Source organism: Alexandromys fortis, unplaced genomic scaffold, assembly GCF_014885135.2.
Source record: "Alexandromys fortis isolate MF-2015 unplaced genomic scaffold, M_Fortis_MF-2015_v1.1 scaffold_148, whole genome shotgun sequence".
Classification (NCBI taxonomy): domain Eukaryota; kingdom Metazoa; phylum Chordata; class Mammalia; order Rodentia; family Cricetidae; genus Alexandromys; species Alexandromys fortis.
The window spans coordinates 3,055,407-3,077,981 of NW_026068019.1; the positions used below are offsets into that span (position 1 = coordinate 3,055,407).

General features: G+C 43.0%; 1 protein-coding gene across 1 annotated transcript in view; it reads left to right on the forward strand.

The window, feature by feature from the left end:
- Positions 1-8,052: 8,052 nt before the first annotated feature.
- Positions 8,053-22,575, forward strand: part of Ttc27 (tetratricopeptide repeat domain 27) — a 129,231-nt gene continuing 114,708 nt past the window's right edge. Inside the window, exons 1-4 of the mRNA XM_050162979.1 lie at positions 8,053-8,319; positions 8,924-9,101; positions 12,396-12,525; positions 19,316-19,456. Coding sequence (XP_050018936.1) covers positions 8,220-8,319; positions 8,924-9,101; positions 12,396-12,525; positions 19,316-19,456 — 549 coding nt within the window. The 5' untranslated portion in view covers positions 8,053-8,219. The remainder of the gene's footprint in view (positions 8,320-8,923; positions 9,102-12,395; positions 12,526-19,315; positions 19,457-22,575) is intronic.

Consider the following 22,575-nt stretch of genomic DNA (forward strand, 5'->3'; position numbering starts at 1 on the left):
GACTTTAGAAAATAATTGCTTTCTATTTAATGGAAAGTAGACAAGTGTTATGAAAACTTTTTGTTTGTTTTTTTTTTTTTCAAGACAGGTTTCTCTGTGTAGCTTTGGAGCCTGTCCTGGAACTCCATAGACCAGGCTGGCCTCAAACTCACAGACATCAGCCTGCCTCTGCCTCCTGAAGGTTGTGATTAAAGGTGTGTGCCCCCACCGCTTGGCCTATGAAATAAAAAAAAAATAAAGTAGAAGGTTTTGTTGAGCAACTCTGAAACCCTGCTTAGCTTTGTGTACAAGCTGGACAGATAGCATCTCCACTTGTTCGATCTTCCAGTGAACTTGGACATGAGCCACATTAACTAACTTAATTTGATGTTGATAGAGCACTTCACACAAATGTTCAGAGCAGTCACCAACTGGAGCCTGTAGTGGATCTGTCCATACCCAATAGGTTGTGTGGAAAAAAGAGGGAACTTGTTCAGGAGGACTGGGTTCTGCTACTCTGTTCCTCTCAGACTCTAGGATGTTGATGAATGTTTGAGGAACTCATTAACATGCAAATTTCTTAAAAGCAGGGAGGGCATAGAAACATATTTTTAGTGGTTGCTTAGATAATTCCTATTCTTTTAATGTTTTTTATTTTATATATATACATACATATACATATATTATTATGTATACATATACATATATGTATATATATAATGAGCTTCATTATGACATTTCATAGCTTTATATAATGCATTTGGCCATATTCATTCCTGTTACACTCCCTCTCTGGGCCCCTCCCATTCTTGATTATCCTTTTCCTCTTGCCAACTACTCTTCCTCCTCCTCTTTTTTGTTATTGTTTGTATTGATTGATTGTTAGATGTTTCTGAGACAGGCTTTCTTTGTGTAGCCCTAGCTGTCCTGGAACTCACTCTGCAGACCAGATTGACCTTGAATTCAGATCTTCACCTGCCTCTGTCTCTGGAGTGCTGGGATTAAAGCTGTGCACCACCACCATGAAACTTCTTCCTTACCTTTAGTGTGTGTGTCTCAATAAGTGTAATGGGGTTGATTATAAAAGCATGAGTAACTCACGTGTGGCCAAACCACCAAAGACATGTTTCTCCCTCCGCCAGCAATCATTCATTGCCTATAGATCCTCAGGGAACGTGGGACCTCATGATTTCCTTCCCCTGACTTATTCAACTATGTTGTCCATGTGGTCTTGAATTCCAGGACTTGGAGCAATCCTCAACTTCCAATGATTTCTGAGATTTGAGGAATACCAACACCCACGACTTGTTATCTCACTGACACGTTTGGTTTCCAGTTCTGTCATTTATTTGCTTATCTACCAGGAAACTGTACTTTGCTTTGCCTCTAGAATAAGGCTTCAGGATTATATATAGCATTAAACTGCGTATCAGATGGGAACACCCTGCTAAGACTTGTATTTTTGGAGAAAGATCAGCCACAGCTGGATTTTATTACTTGGGTTTTTCTCTTACCTTTTGTGTTGAAGTTGTTTGGTACACTTTCAAACAACAATTCCCTCTTCTGTTCATGTTTGCTATTCACAGCCATGGAAATGGAAACATTCCCTTTTTGGCTGGAAACAGGCACACAGCCTGGAAACACTCTGGTGAAAATCTTGCACAGACCCCAGCCCTCTTTGTGAGGCCTCCTGAGTATATCAAATCCCTCCTCCCACAGCACGAGCAGAAAACACTGATGTATTGCAGAGTGCTTCATCACACTGCCCAGCCCGATACTCAGTGATATATTGTCTAAGGATGACAAGACCCCTATTTAGTAACTAAAAGAAGAACTGAATTTATTGCTAACTGTAGGAAAGGAAAATTATGTGGGTCTGTGCAATCTCTCCCTGAACAACATACTGTTAATCACACATAAGGTTTGGAGTTCAAGTATTGGTAGATTTAGAGGCATAAGCATTTAACTTCGTCTGTAATAGGACTTTCCTTGGGTGAGGCTATTGTTGATTGACTGGCATTCTGGGCCACGTGTAGCTAAGGGAGTCTGTCCCACATTTTAAAAACTGGACTTCAAAAAACATGTTCATTTTTGGCAGTTACTCGCTGAATGAACAGCTCTAAAACTTGTTTTGATGGCTACCTGTCAATGTGTTATAGAGAAGTGGGTTTTTTAAGTTGCTCTGAATGTTTATTTTGGTTTCTAAGATCTTTCCCTTTGTGCTGGAGAGGCGGCTTAACCATTAAAGGCTAAGGCTCACAACCAACAAGACAAAATTTTGTTTTTGCAATTTAAGCGTGTGTATGTGTGTGCACCTAAATATGTACATGTGCAACACATAAGCATAGGAGCCCTAAGGGGCTGGGAGACAGTGTCAGTGCCCTGGAACTGGAGCTATAGGTAGTTATGAGTGACCTGGTGTGGGTGCTGGGAACAGAACTCAGGTCCTTTGCAGGAGCGGTGTGTTCTTAACTATTGAGCCATCTCTCCAGCCCCCTACCATCAATCACCAAAAATTCATCAAAAGCTTTAACAATGGGGTTTGATAAATGTGGTTAATTCTACCTTAGATAATGCTTTTGCCTATGGTAGCTGGTTTTGTTGTACTGTTGAGCAGTGCAATTAATCTAAATTTGTCTCCAGTCATCTATCAGGACAATTGTTGTGTGGAAGGACTGAGGCTTCTGAACAGCAGACATCAAATGGATGTGAAACAAACAACGATATTGCGAAGAATCTCCAGGGACCAGGAAGAAGACACATTGCAAACATCTAGGTTTAATCAAGAAAACAAGATGCGGTGACTCCCTGTGTCTACTTTCCACAGCCAGTTTTCTCTGTGGTATAAATTTAGACACAGCATGAAATGTTAGCAATGTCCCAGATCCCTTTCTTTGGCCCAAAGGAGAACGAAGGGTATTTATTATCCATATGCTACTCATTAGTCTGTTACCCATAAATCCTTGTGTTAGGAAACTGAAACTTTCTGAATGTCCCCAGGGTTAGTCTATCCTATTCACTCCATCAGCCAACATGAAGGAATACTTTTTTGATGACCACTCTGGTTATTAAGCTTGTATCATAGGGACATTTTCCTTAGAGCCTTTTCACCGGAAATGGTTACAGGGTTTGTAATCTTCGTAAGGGGATATGGGCCATTGTGCTGTCACAGTCTTGGAACTGCCTACTGATCCTACATAACAGTTTGTTTTGCCTTGGGGCTGGCATTAAGACTGTTATGTTCACCTAGGAGAAGCACTTTGGGAACAACACAGGAGGGATGGTCAGACCTGGTGCAGCTGCGGGAATGTTTTTGCTCAACGATGTGACAGAGAGTTAAATGCTCTGTAATTAAATTCCCTTTTCTGCCATACCACAAGGGCTTTTTAAGATGCTTTGTGAGGGGTGGTGCTGGAGATTAAATCCAGAACTTTGCTAATACAGAGCGTGTGCTCTATTACTAAGCCAGACTCTGAGCCCTATTATTTGCAGATTATATAGCTCAGTGGTAGAACACTTACCTGGTGTGTGGAAGGCTGCAGGTTCAATTCTCAATACACCAAAAGGGCAAAAAGATTTTAAATCTTTTGTTATATTTTCCCTCCAATTGTATTAGTGTATTACTGAGGGAATGTAATTGTAGATAGTAGAGTACCTGTGGGAAGGCTGGATCTAGAGAAGTGTTCTCTCACAGTGAGAACGTGAGAGTATGTTACAACCATCATTACTTTATTTTGCTGTGGGATAATGCTCTTGTACACAGTAAAGATTTGTCACTCGTATTAGTTTATTAAGATGCTGATTGGCCAGTGGCCAGGCAGGAAGTATAGGTGGGGCAACCAGACTAGGAGAATTCTGGGAAGGGGAAAGGCAGATACAAGTCATCAGTCAGATGCAGAGGAAGCAAGATGAGAATGCCTTACTGAGAAAAGGTACAAGTCACATGTCCAAACATAGATGATAAGAAATAAGGGTTAATTTAAGTTGTTAGAACTAGTTAATAGGCCAGGCGATGGTTGCACACGCCTTTAATCCCAGCACTCAGGAGGCAGAGGCAGGAGGATCTATGTGAGTTCGAGGTCAGCCTGGTCTACAAGAGCTAGTTCCAGGACAGGCTCCAAAGCCACAGAGAAACCCTGTCTCGAAAAATCAAAAAAAAAAAAAAAAAAGAACTAATTAATAATAAACTTAATCTAATAGGCTAAACTGTGTATAATTAATATAAGCCTCTTTGTGTTTATTTGGCACCGAACAGCTGTGAGACCAAGCAGGACAGAAACTTCCATCCACATCATTTTCATACCCAGTTGATAAGCTATCTGGTCATTTATGCAGTCCAACATTAATGTGACATTAAGGTAAGAGATGTGATGTCCAATTTAATGCCCCTATCTCCCACTTCTAAGATGTGCTATCTTTGAACCAGCTGAAAACACATTATCAAGGTGTAGGCGAGATGGTCCAGTGGTCAAAAGCATTTCCAGAGGACTTGAGTTCAGTTCCTACACAAGGCAGCTCATAGCCTGTGACTCCAGGAGAAACAACACCCCCTTTTGTTGTCATTAGCACCAGGACGCACTTGGCAGATACTCACACAGACACATATGTATTTACATAGATAATTTTTTTTTTTGGTTTTTCGAGACAGGGTTTCTCTGTGGCTTTGGAGCCTGTCCTGGAACTAGCTCTGTAGACCAGGCTGGTCTCGAACTCACAGAGATCCGCCTGCCTCTGCCTCCCTAGTGCTGGGATTAAAGGCGTGCGCCACCATCGCCCGGCAATTTTTTTTATAAAGTATCATCAAGGACCAGAAAGATGGGTCAGCGGGTAAAGGTGCCTGCTGGTGAGACTGAAAACCCCCGAGTTCAGTGTTTGGGACCCACATGGTGGGAGGAGAGCACTGCCTCCTGGAAGTTGTCCTCTGCTACACGTCTGATGCTTCGAAACATGACTGAACAACATTTCACTATTCCATTGGATGGTTCTATCACAGTTATTTATTTAGCCATGGGGGGACATTTGGATTGTTTTCAGTTTGGGGCTTTGAAAGCACTGCCACAGATAATTGCAAACATTTTTTCTTTTTTGGTCAGGACCCCATGTAGCACAGGCTGGCCTCATTCATTATGTAGTCCAGGCTTGAATGCCTGCTCTTCTTGCTTCCACTTCCCATGTGCTGACATTATGGAAAGGCAGCATCATATCCGGCTTGCAAACTTTTAAAAATGATTATTTTATTATTATTTTCCTTCTTTTGTTTTCAATTTTTGACTCTCTCTACATAGTTCTAGTTGTCTTGGAACTCACTATGAAGACCAGGCCAACTTTGAACTCACAGAAGTCTACCTGCCTCTGCCTCCCATGTGCGAGGCCTAAAGGTGTGTGCCACCATGCCAGTCTTAAATGCAAGCTTTATTAAGGAACATGACGGGAGTTAGGAATGCTGCAATACATTTGTAACTCTGGCTTTGTTAGTGGTGGCTGCAGTCTGGGCCAGGTGTTTCCAAGTTCTTGGTCTCTTATTCAACAGACTGAAATAAGGGCTTACTTAGATTTGCAAAGAAAAACTTTTTTCAAGGCAAACTCATGGGACAGATCAGAAAGGGACAGATATACTGTCATGATTGACAATGAGCCACGGGAATGAAAGTCCTTAAAGGCTCCAGTTACTCTTTGGAGTTACTTCTTTTATAGGGTTCAAGAGGAGGAAGAGTTGGATACTAAGGGTGATTGTTTGTGTGGGTCTCTACTCTGATTGACAGATTGTTATATAACCATTCCTCTAGTGTGCATGGCCCATCCATATTATTTGATTTTAATCATATTCAAGCCCAATTATGAATATGCATAAGATGGCCAATAGGGGATTTCCCTAGAAGTTCACTTTGAAGACAAAGTTTACTTTATTGTGCTTGAACCTTAAACTAGTTCAGGCATAGTACTAAAATACTGAGAATACTTTTGAATAGAATCTGTCTATGTCTGATGATTGTTATGGGGAGCAGAAACTTATTCTGTTGCTCACAGAGGATGTGCATGCAGCTCAGTGCAGGATAGGTGCATTATCTGGAGAGGAGAGTGTACTTGTATGAGTGGGTAAATGTCTCAGGATATCAAGTACATTTTTAGCAGAGAGTGTGTGAGTAGCCCATACCAAGTGGAGTTCCAGGTTGCTAAACTGTCACCTATGCTTGCCTGCTTCATTCAGCAGTGTAAGGGAACTACGGGTCCTGAGAAGAGGGATGAGGTAAGAATTACTGATCAGTAAAAACAATTAGAGCCGCCAATTAAAAAGAAGCTTCCTCCTAACCCCTCTTGCGCCCGCCCAAGTGCTTATTTCTAGCTCTTGTTGTGACCATGGTGTCCTTGAAGAGATTCACCTGCCTCTGCCTCCCCAGTGCTGGGACTAACGGTGTGAGCCACATAACACACCACAGCCCAGCTTTTCCTGGCACATCTTGTGGGGAACTGCTAGGCTGCGCCGCCTCCTGGGTCTGGAATAACACTTCCCACTTCAGCGGTCAGGCTTCAAGGGCCATGCCTGGTCCTAGTCCTTGCTCCCAGAGTTTTCTCTTTCTCTAGGTAGTGCTGCTGCAAAAGAGGATGGACTTGGAAAAGAGTCATCACAGTGTGGAGGCTCCCTGGCTTCCTGCTGATAGCAACCTTGTCGGCTGTTGGAGTGAGGCTCACCGAATCCGCTGTGCTGTCAGTACATAAATCCCCAAAACATGAGTTCATATCAAAGAAGAATGGTATTGGAACCGTGGGAGTCAGCGATTCTGCACAGGAAACTCTGTGAGATGTTTACTGTAGTCTGCCTCAAAGTGGGACCAAAAAAAAAAAAAAAAAAAGAGTTGAGTTGGAGCTTTGAGAGGGTGAAGGCTGCCAGTGAGCTCCACTCTCCGGTCATGAGAAGTGACTGAAGTCATCAACAGATCTCGTGATGAAGATGGCTGGCTGATTAAGATGAGCAACCATTTAGAGTTGAATGAATTAACAGTGAAGAAGCATATGAAAAATACGTTATATCCACTGAGGAGTCAACATGGCACCTCCCACCCCCATTCCCAAATAAAACAGTGGGAAGTAACCAGCGCCTGCAAGATTGTCTTAAATTGGAGGAGGACAGAAGACCTTAAAGAACTTTTAGTCATACCAGTGGATAAGAAACTGTTCTCAGCAGTGCTACTGAAGAAAGTCCCCAACTTCCTAACGGATGCGGATAAACATAATGGACAAATTTTTGTCAGACCCAAGACTAGGGGCTGAACTCTGGAGTTCAGAATTCATGCGATTACCTATGATTAAAAGTTATGAAGCTGGGTTTGATGAGGAACCACCCTTTTACCCCAGCCCATCTTTTGGGATGGAAGGTTCTGTTGTATTAACCTCCAAGCACTTGGTTTTGCCTCAGATAGTTGAGTTTTGCACGCTGAATTTGCTTTTAACTTCTTTTTTTTTTCATTTTTTTTATTTTATTGAGAATAAGAAAAAAAAGTTTCCACCTCCTCCCAGCCTCCCATTTCCCTCCCCCTCCCCCCACTCTTCTCCCCCTGCCCCCACTCCTCTCCCCCTCCCTCTCCTATCCAAAGAGCAGTCATGGTTCCCTGCCCTGTGGAAAGTCCAAGGTCCTCCCCCCTCCTTCCATGTCTAGGAAGGTGAACATCCAAACTGGCTAGGCTCCCATCAAGCCAGAACATGAAGTAGGATCAAAACCCCTTGCCATTGACCTTGGCTTCTCATCAGTCCTCATTGTTCGCCATGATCAGAGAGTCCGGTTTTATCCCATGCTGTTTCAGTCACAGTCCAGCTGGCTTTGGTGAGCTCCCAATAGATCAGCCCCACTGTCTCAGTGGGTGGGTGCACCCCCCGTGGTCCTGACATCCCGCTTTTAACTTCTATCTCCCCACCTAGAAACGCCCCCAGTCACTAGGACCAAGGCCGACTAAGCAATTCCACCTATTTCCAAGGTCCCCCGCCTCCAGCCGCGAGTATATCCTCTGCGCATGCTCACAACCGAGTCTCCGGTTGGTCGACTAGGAGCGTGGGTATGTTTTCCCAGCATGCCCCGCGCTGCTGTCATGGCTGCCCCCATGTACCTGTATCCTCACATGGGACGCTAGTCCTGCGGGTGTCTTCACGGTACCTGTGGCCACTAGACGCCGGCGACTCTGGTCCCTCCTCCTTTCGCTTCCTCCTGCCCCGTGGGACCCTCGCGGAACCCCTTTTTGGGTACAGTGATGCCGGGAGGGATGTGGACGCCGGAGCTGGCGCTTCTGAGAGGCTTCTCCACGGAGGCGGAGCGGCTGTCCTGGAAGCAGGCGGGCATCTGTGGCTCAGGTGGGAGAGCGGCACCCTCGGGGAGTTAGGTTAGCACCAGAGCTGGGAGGGCAAGGGGTGGCAGCCCTGGATACAGAGGGGGTGTCAGGAGGGAGGAAGTTTTGTTTGATGATCTGAGATCTGGGAAAGTTCCTGAAGGACAGACTTCATCTAATGTTTAATTTAGGACTGACAGGTAAAGAGAATTCATCAGAAAAAAAAAAATCGCGCTTGTAAAGTGTTGAGGCAAGTATGAACTAGGGAATCATGAGAGAACCGGTGTGCTTGGATTGGCCTCCTACGGGGAATATTGAACGTGGGACTTCAGCAAAGGAAACTTTTGTCAGCTGAAATTTTGTGGCTTTCCTGAAGAAGGGTAATATGCCTGTTATTATTATCATCAGTGTTTCTGTGTGTGACCTCTCCTTTGCTACTCATCGTCACTGTAGGTATTCTGTAATTCTAGATGTTGGTGGAATTAGAAGGATTTGCTCAATACTGAGTGATTAATGTATAGTCAGCATTCTAAGTTTATACTGTTTTGCATATTGAAATATTTATGTAATGGATTATCATTTACACTTAAATTCTGTTGGTTTACCGGACCGATTTTCTTCTATTACAGATGTTGGAGTTTTCTTGGACTTGCTGTTAGAAGGGAGCTATGAGGCCATGTTCTTACATTCAGTGACCCAAAATATTTTAAATTCAACAACGGTGGCTGAAGAAAAGATTGACAGCTACCTGGAGAAACAGATAGTAAATTTCTTGGATTGCTCGATGGATCTGGAAGAAATTGAAAGGTAGAATTGTATTTGAAATTTTCTCAGAGAAACACTTGCAGGGGACTGGAGAGAGGACCCGGTTTCAATTCCCAGCAGCCACTTGGTGGCTCACAACTGTACAACTCCAATTTCAGGGGATCCAACACCTTCTTCTGACACCCATGTGCACCAGGCACACATGTAGTACACATATATACACCCAGGCAAATCACTCATATGCATCAAGTAAGTAAATAAACTTTTAATTAATTTATTTCTATTTTTTAAAAAAGATTTTATTTATTTATTATGTATACAGTGTTCTGCCTGCATGACAGAAGAGGGCTTCAGGTCTCATAATAGATGGTTGTGAGCTATCATGTGGTTACTGGGAATTGAAATCAGGATCTCTGGAAGAACAGCCAGTGTTCTTAACCTCTGAGCCATCTGTCCAGCCATCGCCCCCAAATTTTGAATACTTTTATGGCACCTTGGCACCACCATAAGCCCTGCTATTTAGCAGTTGGTAAACCTGGACTCATGATATGCCAAGTAATGTAACATAAGGTCTCTAGCTCAGAAGATCTTCCAGAATGAAAAATGACAGTGGTGTAGGATCAAAATGAGTTTTGTATATGAGAATAACACATGCTTGGTAGTCACTGCGAAAATTCCCAAGGCTTAGGTTTGATAAGTCTTAGCTATCAGCTTGTTTCCTTTTATGTTTCTTCTTGTTTTTTTTGTTTCACTATGTAGCCTTGTCCTAGAACTCACCATGTAGACCAGGCTGGCCTCAAACTCACAGAGATCCACCTGCTTCTCTGCCTCCGAAGGGCTAAGATGAAAGAGGCACATGCTTTAAAGGGGGTGGCTCATTTTCTTTAACGTGTAGACATAACTTGACTCCTGCTGTTTCCAGGTTACTGAGAGATGCTTGCATTTTCATTTACTGGGTTTCAGATTGTTATCTCTGAAGAGATTAGAGAACTGCATGTGTTAATCGTGGAACCCTCAATTTACCTTTTTTCAATTAGGATGCCTGCATACTAGTTAAATCTAAAGCTCTAGAGGCTTTTACTGTCCCGTGTTTGTTAGCATGCTTCCTCTTCTCATCCATCCATGACATCTGTCCAGAATTTTTAACCAGCTCCAAAAGTCATACAGTTTCATTCTGCCCTATTGTTTACAGAATAATTTCTTAAACAGTCGTTTGACGAATAAACCAATTACCTTGTTAGGTTGTGAAGATAAATAAGACAACACATTTTCTTTTTTTTTTTTGGTTTTTTGAGACAGGGTTTCACTGTAGTTTTTAGAGCCTGTCCTGGAACTAGCTCTTGTAGACCAAGCTGGCCTTGAACTCACAGAGATCTGCCTCCCGAGTGCTGGGATTAAAGGCATGCCCTACCACCCGTTTGCCTAGTATTTATTTTTCAAGCTAATACAATTCTGTTTCATTTTTTCTAATTTTCAATATTGTCAGTCTTGATTTTGTTGTTGTTGTTTATGACTATGTCTTGTATCACACATTTGGCCAGGGTTTGCAGTAACCTTCAGATTGGCCTCAAACACATAATCCTTTTGCCTTAGCTCCCCAAATTGGGGATTGAAGGTATATACTGCCATGCCCAGGTCATTTTTGAGTTTCCTCTTCTTCCTCTTCCTCCTCCTCCTCTTCCTCTTCTTCTTCTTCCTTCTCCTTCTCCTCCTTTTCCTTCTCCTTTCCTTCTCCTTCTCCTCCTTTTCCTTCTCCTTTCCTTCTCCTTCTTCTTCTCTTTTGTCACTTGGGATTGAGTTTAGGGCTTCTCACTTACTGGGTATACATTCTACCATTGAGTTGTATCTCTAACCCTTTTTTATATTTTTTATTTTGAGGCAGGGTCTTACTAAGCTGTCCAGGGTGTCTTTGAACTTGTGATCCTCTTGTGTCAGCCTCCTGGGTAGCTGGGTTTGCAGGCTAAAGCACGAGGCCTGGCTTTGGTCTTGATTCTTATTTGCTGGCTGATGTGTTTGTACTATAGTAAAGTTAGCCTTGTGGTACCCATTCACATCTCTCCTCTTCCTTCCCCAGCGCCACTTGCATGCACACAAATACACTGTTCACAGGCGGACCAGAATTGTAGTTTAAAAGATGCACTTTGTTTGACCTGTTTTAGGACACACTCTCCAGGAGAATATTTTGATAATGGGCATATTCTGTGTCTCATGTGATTAGTACGGTAGCCACTTTTCATACTGAGCTATTGAGTACTTGAAATATGGAGTTTGTGCCTAGAGAATACAGTTTACATTTAAGTTAAATAGATTTGCATTTATGTTAAATTTTAAAAAAGATTTATCTGTTTTATTTTGCCTATACCAAAGCACACCATGTGCTTGCAGTGCATGTGGAGATCAGAAGAGGGCGGCAGATCCCCTGGAAATGGAGTTACAGACAGTTGTTAGCAGCCTTGTGCATGCTGGAAATATAACCTGAGTACACTGGATGGGCAGACAGTGCTCTTAATGCTGTGCCATCTCTATAGCCCTAGGTTAAATTCAGTTTAAACTGCATATGGCTGGCTAATGGATTTATTAGATATTACAGATATAAATTGTACTATATTAGGATAGTTTCAACTATTACTTGATGGTTTCTTTTTTTCTTTCTTTTTCTTTTTCTTTCTTTTTTTTCCAGACAGGGTTTAGCTGTGTAGCTCTGACTGCCCTAGAAATCACTCTGTAGACTAGGCTGGTTTCAAACTCAGAGAGATCTGCCTGTCTGCCTCCTGAGTGCTGGGATTAAAGATGTGCACCACTTGGCCTAGTTTTTTTTTTTCTTAATTAAACTGAAATTAAGTAACATACATGCAAGTATATGGTGTTAGTAGTTGATATTTGTTCATTTTCTGTGCTGGTTAGTTTCTGTCAACTTGACACAAACCTAGATATATCTGAGAACAGGGACTCTTAATTGAGAAAACACCTCCATAAGATTGGCCTAAGCAAGTCTGTAGGGCATTTTCTTGATTAATGATTGAAATAGAAGGGCGCAGCTCACCATGGCCACCCTGTGGGTGGATAGCCCTGCATGGTATTAGAAAGCAGGCTGAGGAAAGCCATGGAGAGCAGGCAAGTAAGCAGCATTCCTCCACGGCCTCTGCTTTAGTTCCTACCTTCATGTTCCTGACTTAAGTTCCTCTTGATTGATCTCACTGATGGCGTGTGACCTGAGGATTGTAAGCTGAAACCAACTCTTCCCTCCCCAACTTGCTTTTGGTTGGGGCACTTTGTTTTTTTTTTTAATCACAGCATAGAATTCCTAACTAAGACATTTACCATTCTTGTTTTTAGACAGCAGCTGGTATTCCTACTTGGTGTGAGCAGCCTGCAGCTTTTTGTTCAGAGTAACTGGACTGGGCCTCTTGTGGACTTGCACACTCAGGATTTCTTGCCACCTGTTCTGTTTGAACAGTTTAGTGAGGTATGCTTCTTGGAAATGTCATATCCCAGTTTCTTTTTTCCTAAATGTGATTCTTTTCAAACAGGTGTTTGTAAATTGGAGTTAACAGTAAGTAGGAAATAGATGACTTTGTAGTTTGCATAAACTACTGAGAATGTTCTTTGATCTTCTGTCTCCCACATATATGCTGTGGCATTTGCATTGATCTCATCCATATATATTGCACACATTGTAACACATGTACATTACATGCATGCACATTTGCGTGCACACTCACGAAGAACATGTCTCCATTGCACTCAGCACCTAGTTAGTAGAGTAGACATGATCATTGTCATAGAACAGAGCTTCTGATGGCTTTCCCTAGATCTTGATCCCTGTCTTGATTTGGTGGTTATATATGGTGGGGCCAGTGAGGTTCTCTCAGCTCTTTTCTTGTGGGCTTGCAGCCTTCTCTATTTACCATTGAGTTCTACGAACAATTGTATCCTCTTTTCTATTTCAGTTGTACTGGGAATTGAACCCATGGCTCAGCATGGTAGATACATACTCTACCACTGAGTTAAACTCCCATCTGATTTCAACAAGCCTGGGCATACTGCATTGGAAGCTCCCGTGTGCATCCCAGTAGTACCTTCTGACACCCACTTTGCTGGAGCACTTGAAACATTTCCTTGTTTATCATTCTGTGCTTTTCTTCATAGTCACCTTTCCTAAGGAATATGAAGGAAACGTGCTCTTTAGTCTTGCCTGGTTATACCCATAAGTCAATGAATGTATAGATTATTTTTTTACTTCTCTTATTTAGTGATATATTTTGAAATTATACTTTTTATTATTCTTGTTATTTTTGAAATTGAGACAGGCTTTCACTATGTAGCCGTGGCTACTCTGGAACTCATTATGTAGACCAGGCTGATCTTGAACTCATAGTAATTGTCCTGTCTGTGCCTCCCAAGTGCTGGGGTTAAAGGTGTTGTCACTACAATTGGCCTTGTTATTTTTTTAAAAAAGAACTTTTCATATGTGTGTGTTTGTATTTGTAAACGAGGCTGCACATGTGCATATGGAGATCAGAAGACAATCTTGGGTGTTGGTGCTTGCCTCTCACCTTGTGCGGGATGGGATCTTGGGATCTTTTGTGGTTTGTGCTGTGTATCTCAGGCTAGCCTGGCCTTTGAACTCCCCAGAGTTCTCCTGTCTCCACTTCCCTTCTCTCTTTTGAATACCGGAATTACAGATGTTTGATACTGCGCCCAGCTTTCCCATGGATTCTGGGGTCTAAACTCGGTTCCTCTGACTTATTCTACAAGTGCTTTACTTTTTTTTTTTGTCCAAGAACTGGTTTATTATTTTCATTTTCCTGCTAAAAATATTAAGTCTGATGCGACTGCTTGAAGTCGAAAGTTATTTCCCAAGCCTGACCCCTGAGTTCCAGCCCTGAACCAACTCCAAGACACACACACACAGACACACAGACACACCTGACCCCTGAGTTCCAGCCCTGAACTAACTCCAAGATTGTATATACACACACGCGCACACACACACACACACACACACACACACACACACACACACACACTAATAGTAAATAAGAGTAAAAAGTACCAGGTGTTGAACCCAAGGCCCTGGGCATGGAAAGTAAATACTCTGGCACTGATCTATACCCCTAACCTCTTGGGAGGCATTTTTATAAGTAGTAGATAACCTCCAAGGCAAATAAGCTGGCAATCAGACAGAATAAACCATAAAAACTCCAATCAGGCCAGCATCTCTGAAAAGGCTCCCCATAACTCTTTCTCCCTCCCACCTGCATTTGGCTCTAGCAGACTGACCTCCAGTCTGGTTCCCCAACATTCCACACACATTCACTCCTGAGTCCCTTTTCTGGTCTTGCTGTTCCTGTCTGGAGCGCTCTCAGTCCCCTTAACACACATGATTCCAGCCTTTGCTTGAGGCCACTGCTTGAAGATGACTTTTGAAGTAACCTCCCTCTGCAAGTGCTTTACTTGTTAAGTGGTCTTCTCAGCTGGGTTGAAACTTTGATCTGGGGACCAGTGCTTCAGTATCTTATTGCTGTTATTTGCCTGTGTTGATTTATGCTTAAGTATTTGCAAGTATGCTTTGTTATAGATAGTTACCAAAGCAAAGTTAATTTCCCCTGCTTTCATGTATGATTTTGTCATTGGTAGAGCTGTTTTCCATCCACTCATTGGTGCTAATCAGCCCCAGAGGGATAGTACTGAAAGCTCATGTCAGGTCAGGGGTTGCCTCTGACACTGGAAGGTCGCCCCTCACACTGGGAGGCCAACTTTCACACTGGGAGGCCAACTTTCACACTGGGAGGCCAACTTTCACACTGGGAGGCCATCCTTCACACTAGGAGGCCATCCTTCACACTAGGAGGCCATTCTTCACACTGGGAGCCATCCTTCACACTAGAAGCCATCCTTCACACTGGGAGCCATCCTGCACACTAGGAGGGCATCCTTCACACTAGGAGGGCATCCTTCATACTAGGAGGCCATCTTTCACACTAGGAGGCCATTCTTTACACTAGGAGGCCACCCTTCACACTGGGAGCCATCCTTCACACTAGGAGGCATCCTTCACACTAGGAGCCATCCTTCACACTGGGAGCCATCCTTCACACTGGGAGCCGTCTTTCACACTGGGAGCTATCTTGCATACCGGAAGGTTATTCCTAGCACTAGAAGGCTGTCCTTTGTACTTGAAGGTGTCCCTTCATAGTGGAAGGCCACCCCTCACACTGGGAGGTTGTCCTTCACAGGGGAGCTTGTCCTCTTGTAATCTGGCTTTATAAGTTTGGCTCATACTTCCAGATGTTACGTTTCCTACACTGTGCTGATGAATATATTTTCTGTCTTTCTTGGGGAATTGTTTTGTTTTTCCCTTTACTTTGTCTTTTTTTTTAATATTTATTTATTTATTATGCATATAATCTGTCTGTGTGTATGCCTGAAGGCCAGAAGAGGGCACCAGATCTCACTACAGATGGTTGGGAGCCACCATGTGGTTGCTGGGAATTGAACTCAGGACCTTTGGAAGAGCAGACAATGCTCTTAACCACTGAGCCATCTCTCCAGCCCTTTACTTTGTCTTTTATTTATTTTTTTTGAAACAGGGTTTCTCCATGTATCACAATCTATCTGGGAACTCACTCTGTTAGACCAGGCTGGCCTTGAACTCACAGAGATCTGCCTGCCTCTGTCCCTGAGTGCTGGGATTAAAGGCGTGCACCACCACTGCCTGGCTTGTTTTGTCTCTTTTTATTGAAACTATAAGTAATCCTTTTAAAAATGGGCTATTCCCCCCCCCCCCCACTCTTGAAGCATAGTTAGAATCCTGCCATGAAGCCTGTATTGTGTACAGGGGTAAGAGCTATGGGCAGCACTTCTCACATTGTAATCTAGGGAAAGAGAGGACGAGAACTTACCTTTAACCTGGCCATTCATTCATTCCTTCATTCACTGTATGTTATTTGTTAGTCCCAACTCCTGAGAGTCGGTCATTTGGTGTGGGAAGTCCTTCTGTCTATCTTTTACTTTTACTGGTTAATGAATAAAGCTGTTTTGGCCAGTGGCTTAGCAGAATAGGGCAAGGTGGGAATTCCAAGCAGATAGAGGAGGAGAGAGTAGGTGGAATGAGTGAGAAGCCATGCAGCTGTCTGCAGGAGACAAACACTCTCTGGAGCCCACCAAAACTTTGCCAGTAGGCCCTGACCTCGTGGTGATATACAGATTAATGGAGATGGATTAGTTTAGGCTAAAACAGCTAGCTAGAAATAAGCTTAAGCTATTGACCAAACAGTATTGCAAATAATATAGTTTCTGTGTGATTATTTTGAGTCTGGGCAGCCGGGAACTAATGAACAGCCTCTGTTAACAGGCATTGAATTGTAGGCCTGGGAATTGCTGTCAAGACAATGATATCATGGCTGTATTGTCTAACTTTTGTTACCTTATTAAACTGCTTGCTTGTTATTTGTATGTAGGGGTTTTAGGTAGAAGACAGAGATAGAACAGAGCATACTTCTCATCTCAAAGTGAGTGGATGGTTCCCCTTAGAGACCTGTCTTACATCTTCTTCCTCTTCACCAGAGTGACTTGGGCCTTAGGAAATATGTCCTGATAAGACATGAGCTCCGGTCTGATGTGAGGAGCACAGGTTAGCCACTTGAGTTCCTGTCTGATCTGAGGGGAACAGGTTAGCCACTTGAGCCTAGTCTGGTCTGAGGAGCATAGGTTAGCCACCGAGTTACAGTCTGATATGCAAAGCCCAGTCTAGTCTGAGGAGCACAGATTAGGCAGTTACTTTTTGAGTTGCTTGAGATTCCTCCTCTGTATTATTAGTTAATAACTGTACCATTAGTTAATAAAGAAACTGGCTTAGCCTGATAGGGTAGAACAGAGATAGGAGGGAAAACTAAACTGAATGCTGGGAGAAAGGAGGCAGAGTCAAAGAGAAGCCATGGAGCTGCTGCCCGAGACAGACATGCTGCAGCCTTGCTGATAGGCCATGAGCCTCATGGTAAAATATAATATAATGGAGATGGGTAGACATAAGAGTTAGCCAATAAGAAGTTAGAGCTAATGGGCCAAGCAGTAATTTAAATAATGTAGTTTCTGTGTGATTATTTTTGGAAGTCTGGGTAGTCAGGAAAACGAACGAGCAGCCTCTAACAACACTTCAATTTATCTGTCCATCCATCCATCCATCCATTGATCTATTTATTTATTTATAGCATGGATTTTGCTATGTTGCTTAGACTGGTATTGATTCTGAACTCCTGGGCTCAAGCCACCTTTCTGCATCAGTCTCCTAGAGAGTGGGGACTACTTCATGCACCATCATGGCTGTCTTGACTTTTATGGATCTGTTTCCTCACTTTCTAAAATTTATATTCTTACTTATATTGTGCGTGCATCTTCTTCTGTGTCTATGTTTGTTTGTTTGTATGTGCCTGTATGTGCACATCTTATCAAAGCCCAAGGTTTACTTTGAATGCTTTCCTCTATTCTACTTTATCATTTTTTATTTTTTCAGTTTTTAAATTTGTTTTATTTTGTGTGTGTGAGTGTTTTCCCTGCATGTATGCATGTGTAGTCTACGCATGCTGAGTTTCAAGAGGGGTTGAATTCCTTGGAACTGTAGATGTAGATGGCTGTGAGACATGGTACGGATGCTGGGGATCCCCCAGGTCTTCTGCAGGAACAAGAGCGCTAAGCTCTTAGCTGTCAGCTATCCCTTTAGCCCTTCTCACCTACATTTTTGAGGCAGTCTTTCACTGAGAGCTCATTTTCTGGAGCCCATTGATTTGACTAAAATGACTGACCAGGAAGCTGATTGGGTCCTCCTGGCTCTGCATCCTTGGCATCGGGATTACAGATACTTTCCACTAAGCTGAGGGCTTATTTTTTTTTTTCAAGGTGGGTGCTGGGATCTGAAATCAGGTCCTTCTGTTTGTGCAGAAAGCACTTTACCCACTGAGCCTTCTATTAACTATAGCCTGTAATCTGCCCACTGTTGGATGTGAATGACCTGGTTGTTAATTATCATTGATGGAAATTAGGGAATGGATGTGCTGCATAATAACCTTTGCCATGAGTGAATTTTAACTGAATATACATATATAATACATATTTTATATAATACATATAGTACTTATATTTTAAATAAACATTATACTCTTCATGTAGGGTTACTTCATGTTTTGAGACTGTCCTGACTATCCTGGAACCCACTATATGGACCAGCTTCAAAGTCAGAGATCTGCCTGCTTCTGCCTCCTGAGTGCTAGGAAGGGCGTGTGCTCTACACCTGGCCAGGATTACTTGAGAAGGGGTATCTTGAAGGACATGTGACGTAGTAATGCTCATCCATCACTAGCATTTTCAGAGTTCCCCTTTCCTTCCATTCTCTGTTGACACAGGGTCTTACTGTATTGCATAGGCTTGACATCAGCTAACCTTAAGATCTAACCATGCTTTTTTTCCTTTGACAAATATAAAAGAGGCCCTGTCCCTAACAACATGCATATACCTGTTTACCACTCTGGAGGCAGGGACTGGGAGAACGGAGTCAATAAATGCAATAGCTGACCTTATTCAGAGCATCAGACAGTTTATACTTTAAAGGTTAAGAAGAGTCATGTGAGTAATACATCCAATCACAAGGGCGAGCTGCACATGTTGGGCAAGTCACTTGTGACTGAAACCCATTTTTCCATAGACATAGAAATAAACAACAGCCCGTTGTAATTAATAATAATCTGAAGCAAACTCACTCCCATCTGCTACAGAGTTGTATGAAAACACATTCCAAGAACAACTCTGTCTTAAAGAAACAGCTCACAAGATTCTTGTTTTCTTGAAGTTTTCTCACAACTACTTAGAATTCTCCTCACATGAGTCCCTCCTTAGACCATGTTTGGACATACATGCATTTAAACTTCTGGACCCAAGTGATCCCCTTGCCTCAGCTTCTTGGGTATTTGGGATTATTGATGCACCCCATGTACCCAGTCAATTAAAAACTTTCTTTAACATTTTGATTGGGTTCCTGTTTCTTTGAATTTAGAGCATTTGTGTGGCTGTCTGACAGGGCAGGATGGGTTTGTAGGTCTCTGGTGACATTTATAAGGGTGTAGACATTTCTGGTGTCTATTACTGTGTAATTAATGGATATTCTCATTTCTTAGCTGAATTAATATAAACATCTGTGTATTATTATGACATGTAACAGTGAATATTTTGTTAAATTGTGTAACCTTGCACACCTTTTTCAGGTCAAAGGACTGGATGCTGTTATTCTGGGCCTGCTCATTCTAGATGGTGAATCTGTCTACAGCCTGACCTCAAAGCCCATACTGCTGTTAATAGCACACATTATCCTAGTGAACGTCAGACATAAGTTAACAGCTCTCCAGGTAAGGCAAGGGAAGGCTCTGAGCATTCCACACAGGTCCCTTCTGTGCCTTTTAATGTCAGACTGATGCTGTCTGTGTCTCAGTAGATTTTGTTTTCTGTATCTTCTTTGAGAGACTTAGAAGTCTCATGAAAATAAAAAAAAAAACAATTTTCTTATGAGATAAATCTTGTATAAGATCAGTGTGTATGGAGCCTCTTTAGTAGGAGAGAGAGAGAGTGAGAGTGTGTGTGTTTGTGTGTGTGCGTGTTTTCATTCTTTGAATTTTAAGTAAAGCTTCTAAAGTTCATTCATGGTCTGTTACAAATTTGAGCTAATGATAGCCAATAGCAGTGGGAATGGAAGGGATCTGAATTACTGGCTTCTGGTTTCTTTCTTCCCCCCGTACCCCCCCACCCTAGACAAGGTTTCTCTAGCTTTGGAGCCTGTCCTGAAACTAGCTCTTGTAGACCAGGCTGACCTTGAACTCAGAGATTCGCCTGAGTGCTGGGATTCAAGGTGTGTGTCACCACTGGCTGGCAGGCCTCTGGTTTCTTTGTGTTGAATGTAGTAGAGCTATCTGTTGTGTGGCTTCTTCGGATTGTATACACAGTGAGGAATCATGCAGGAAGTTGGTAGGCACAAGGAATGCCACACTGGAAGTCAAAGGTCTCAGTTTTAGGTGGAGGTTGTCAGCTGTGTAGTCTGCGAGGTGACTGCTTAGCTCTAATGTGTGGAAGTTTGAGAGCAGCTGCAGTCTGTCAACAGATGGGTTGAGTTGTGTTCCAATAAAGCATTATTTGACTGGGCATGGTGGTGTACACCTTTAATCTCAGCACTCACGATGCAGAGGTAGAGACAGGTGGACCTCTGAGTTGGAGGCCAGCCTGGTCTACAGAGTGAGTTCTAGGACAGCAAGGGCTACACAGAGAAACCTTGTTTTGAAAACCCAAAAATCAAAAACAAGCAAATTCTTCTTTTTCCATGTGTGGATATTTTGCCTGGCTTCATGCTGTGCCACTTGAAGCTGCAGCACTCTAGAAGCTCCGTGTATTTATTATGTGCAGATGAAAAGGAGGCGGGGCTGTTGCACACAGTTGAACAAGGAAACTGTTCAGCTAATACTGGTAGGAGCAGTCTCTGTAGGGAAAGCAACCTTTAGGCAGTAAACGTGGGTATGGGTGGAGGTGTGGGAGTTGGGGGAAAGTTGCCATGGATATTTTCTGCACATTGTGTCAACATCCTCACACAGACTAGGGAAGCCACTTCCCTGAGCCTCACCTGGGGAAGGCTTGCCAATTTCCACAGGTCTAAGGCATTGGGGTTCCTGACATGGCTATGGCCTTGTCAAACAATACACATTCCCTCAGGATTCTACATGCTCCCTATGTGAGTGTGTATGTACCACATGCATGCTGGGTACCTGCAGAGGCCAGAAGAGGGTGTCAGATCTGGAACTGGCCTCACAGATGCCTCTTAGCTACCATATGGGTGCTGGGAATCGAACTCAGGTCCTCTAGTTCTCTTCTTAATCTTGGAGCCATCTCTCCAGCCCTTCCCCCACTTTTTAGTGGCATGATGAATATTTACAAAACCCTCTCTTTTTATAGACTTTGTTCTTAATTATGTGTTTGTGTCTCTGTGTGGGTCATGCAGGTGAGTACACATGCCAGAGGAGGCCAGAGGTCTGAGTCCCTTTGCCGTATTTGTGGATCTGTATGTAATACACACTCTCCCCTCTTCCCACCCTGTCTGCTCAGTCTCTAGACAGGAATTAATAGCTTGTACATGCTGAGTAAGTCTCAGCTTTGACATCAGGCCACAGTTTTCGTCTCTCCTCAGCTGTGTGACTTGAGGCCAGGTGTTCTCTCTAGCTGACAGTTGCTTAGCCTGGTGAGACTCTAGGATCAGTGCCCAGCACTGGGGGAAGAAAAGAGGAAACCTCAAACAGAATGAGTTCCTTTTTGACTGTTTTACTGAGTCTGCCATGGAGAAGGTTTTTTTTGTTTTTTTGTTTTTTTTTTTTTTTTACATGCAATACTTTATTTTAGACATGCAGGTAAAGCTGTTCAGAATCTGCTAATTTAAAGCAAGCAGCTGTATTACAGATACCCCACCCCCAAAAGTGCAACATTTTGTTACAGCTCAGCACACAGCATCCAGAACAAACAGGCATGAGACAATGCATATTTATGCAACATTAAAATCAGATGAACAACATGTAGGGTGGGAGGATGGGAAGAAGGTTTTTGACTAGCGCATCTTCTCAGTCTGTGTTGACTGGTCAGTGCCTTAACAGGAGGTAAGGCTGTCGGTTTCCGTTTTTCAGCACCTTAGTTTTTCTGCTGTGTACTTCTTAGCAAGTGAAACGGGCGTTTGCATTTCCCAGTAGAGCGGAAGGGAAAGCTCCTGATGGGCTCTGCACTCCTACCTGTCACAGACCCTCACTTCAGGGTTAAAATCATAGAACCCATCTTAACGAGCTCAGCGCCTTAGGTCATGTGTTTTCTTAACAGCTCAGTCCTTTTGACTGGAGGCAGCTGAATTCCCTTGTCTGGAAAGGGAAAGAGCAAGCTGCCAGGCCTGACTCATCGTCCTGATGGCAGATAAGGGAGAGAGTGAAGTGTAGACTGACTTCACTAGGTTCAGTGACTGGAAAGAGGAAAGTAAGGCAGCGCCTCAGAGAATTCCTCTAAAGTAAACTGATTTGAACTTCCTTCCTCTTAGATAATCCCGCTTTCCTTTTCTGGACTGAAAAGCAGCGTTAATAGTGTAAAAGGATTTCACTGCAAAGTCAGAAATTCACACGTGACTTCAATTATACTCGTTGCGTGTAGCTGATCGGAAGGGGACCCTTCCCCTTGTCTGAACCGAGGGTCTGGGCCATGCTGGACAAGTGCTCTTGCTGTTGATCCTCCAGCCCTCTCTCCACGCTTTGATCCTTCTGTTTCAGTGTTCCAAGTTCAGACCTGCGACACCAGGTCTGGGAGAAAGGCACTCCTGAATCAAATGAGATACTACATTCAAGTAAAAAATGCTTTTGATAATTCAGCATGATCTATTAGTAACTATTGCTACTGAAAAATAAAAGTTAGTTTCTTACACAGTCATGTAATATAATTCAGGGTAGCAATTATTTTT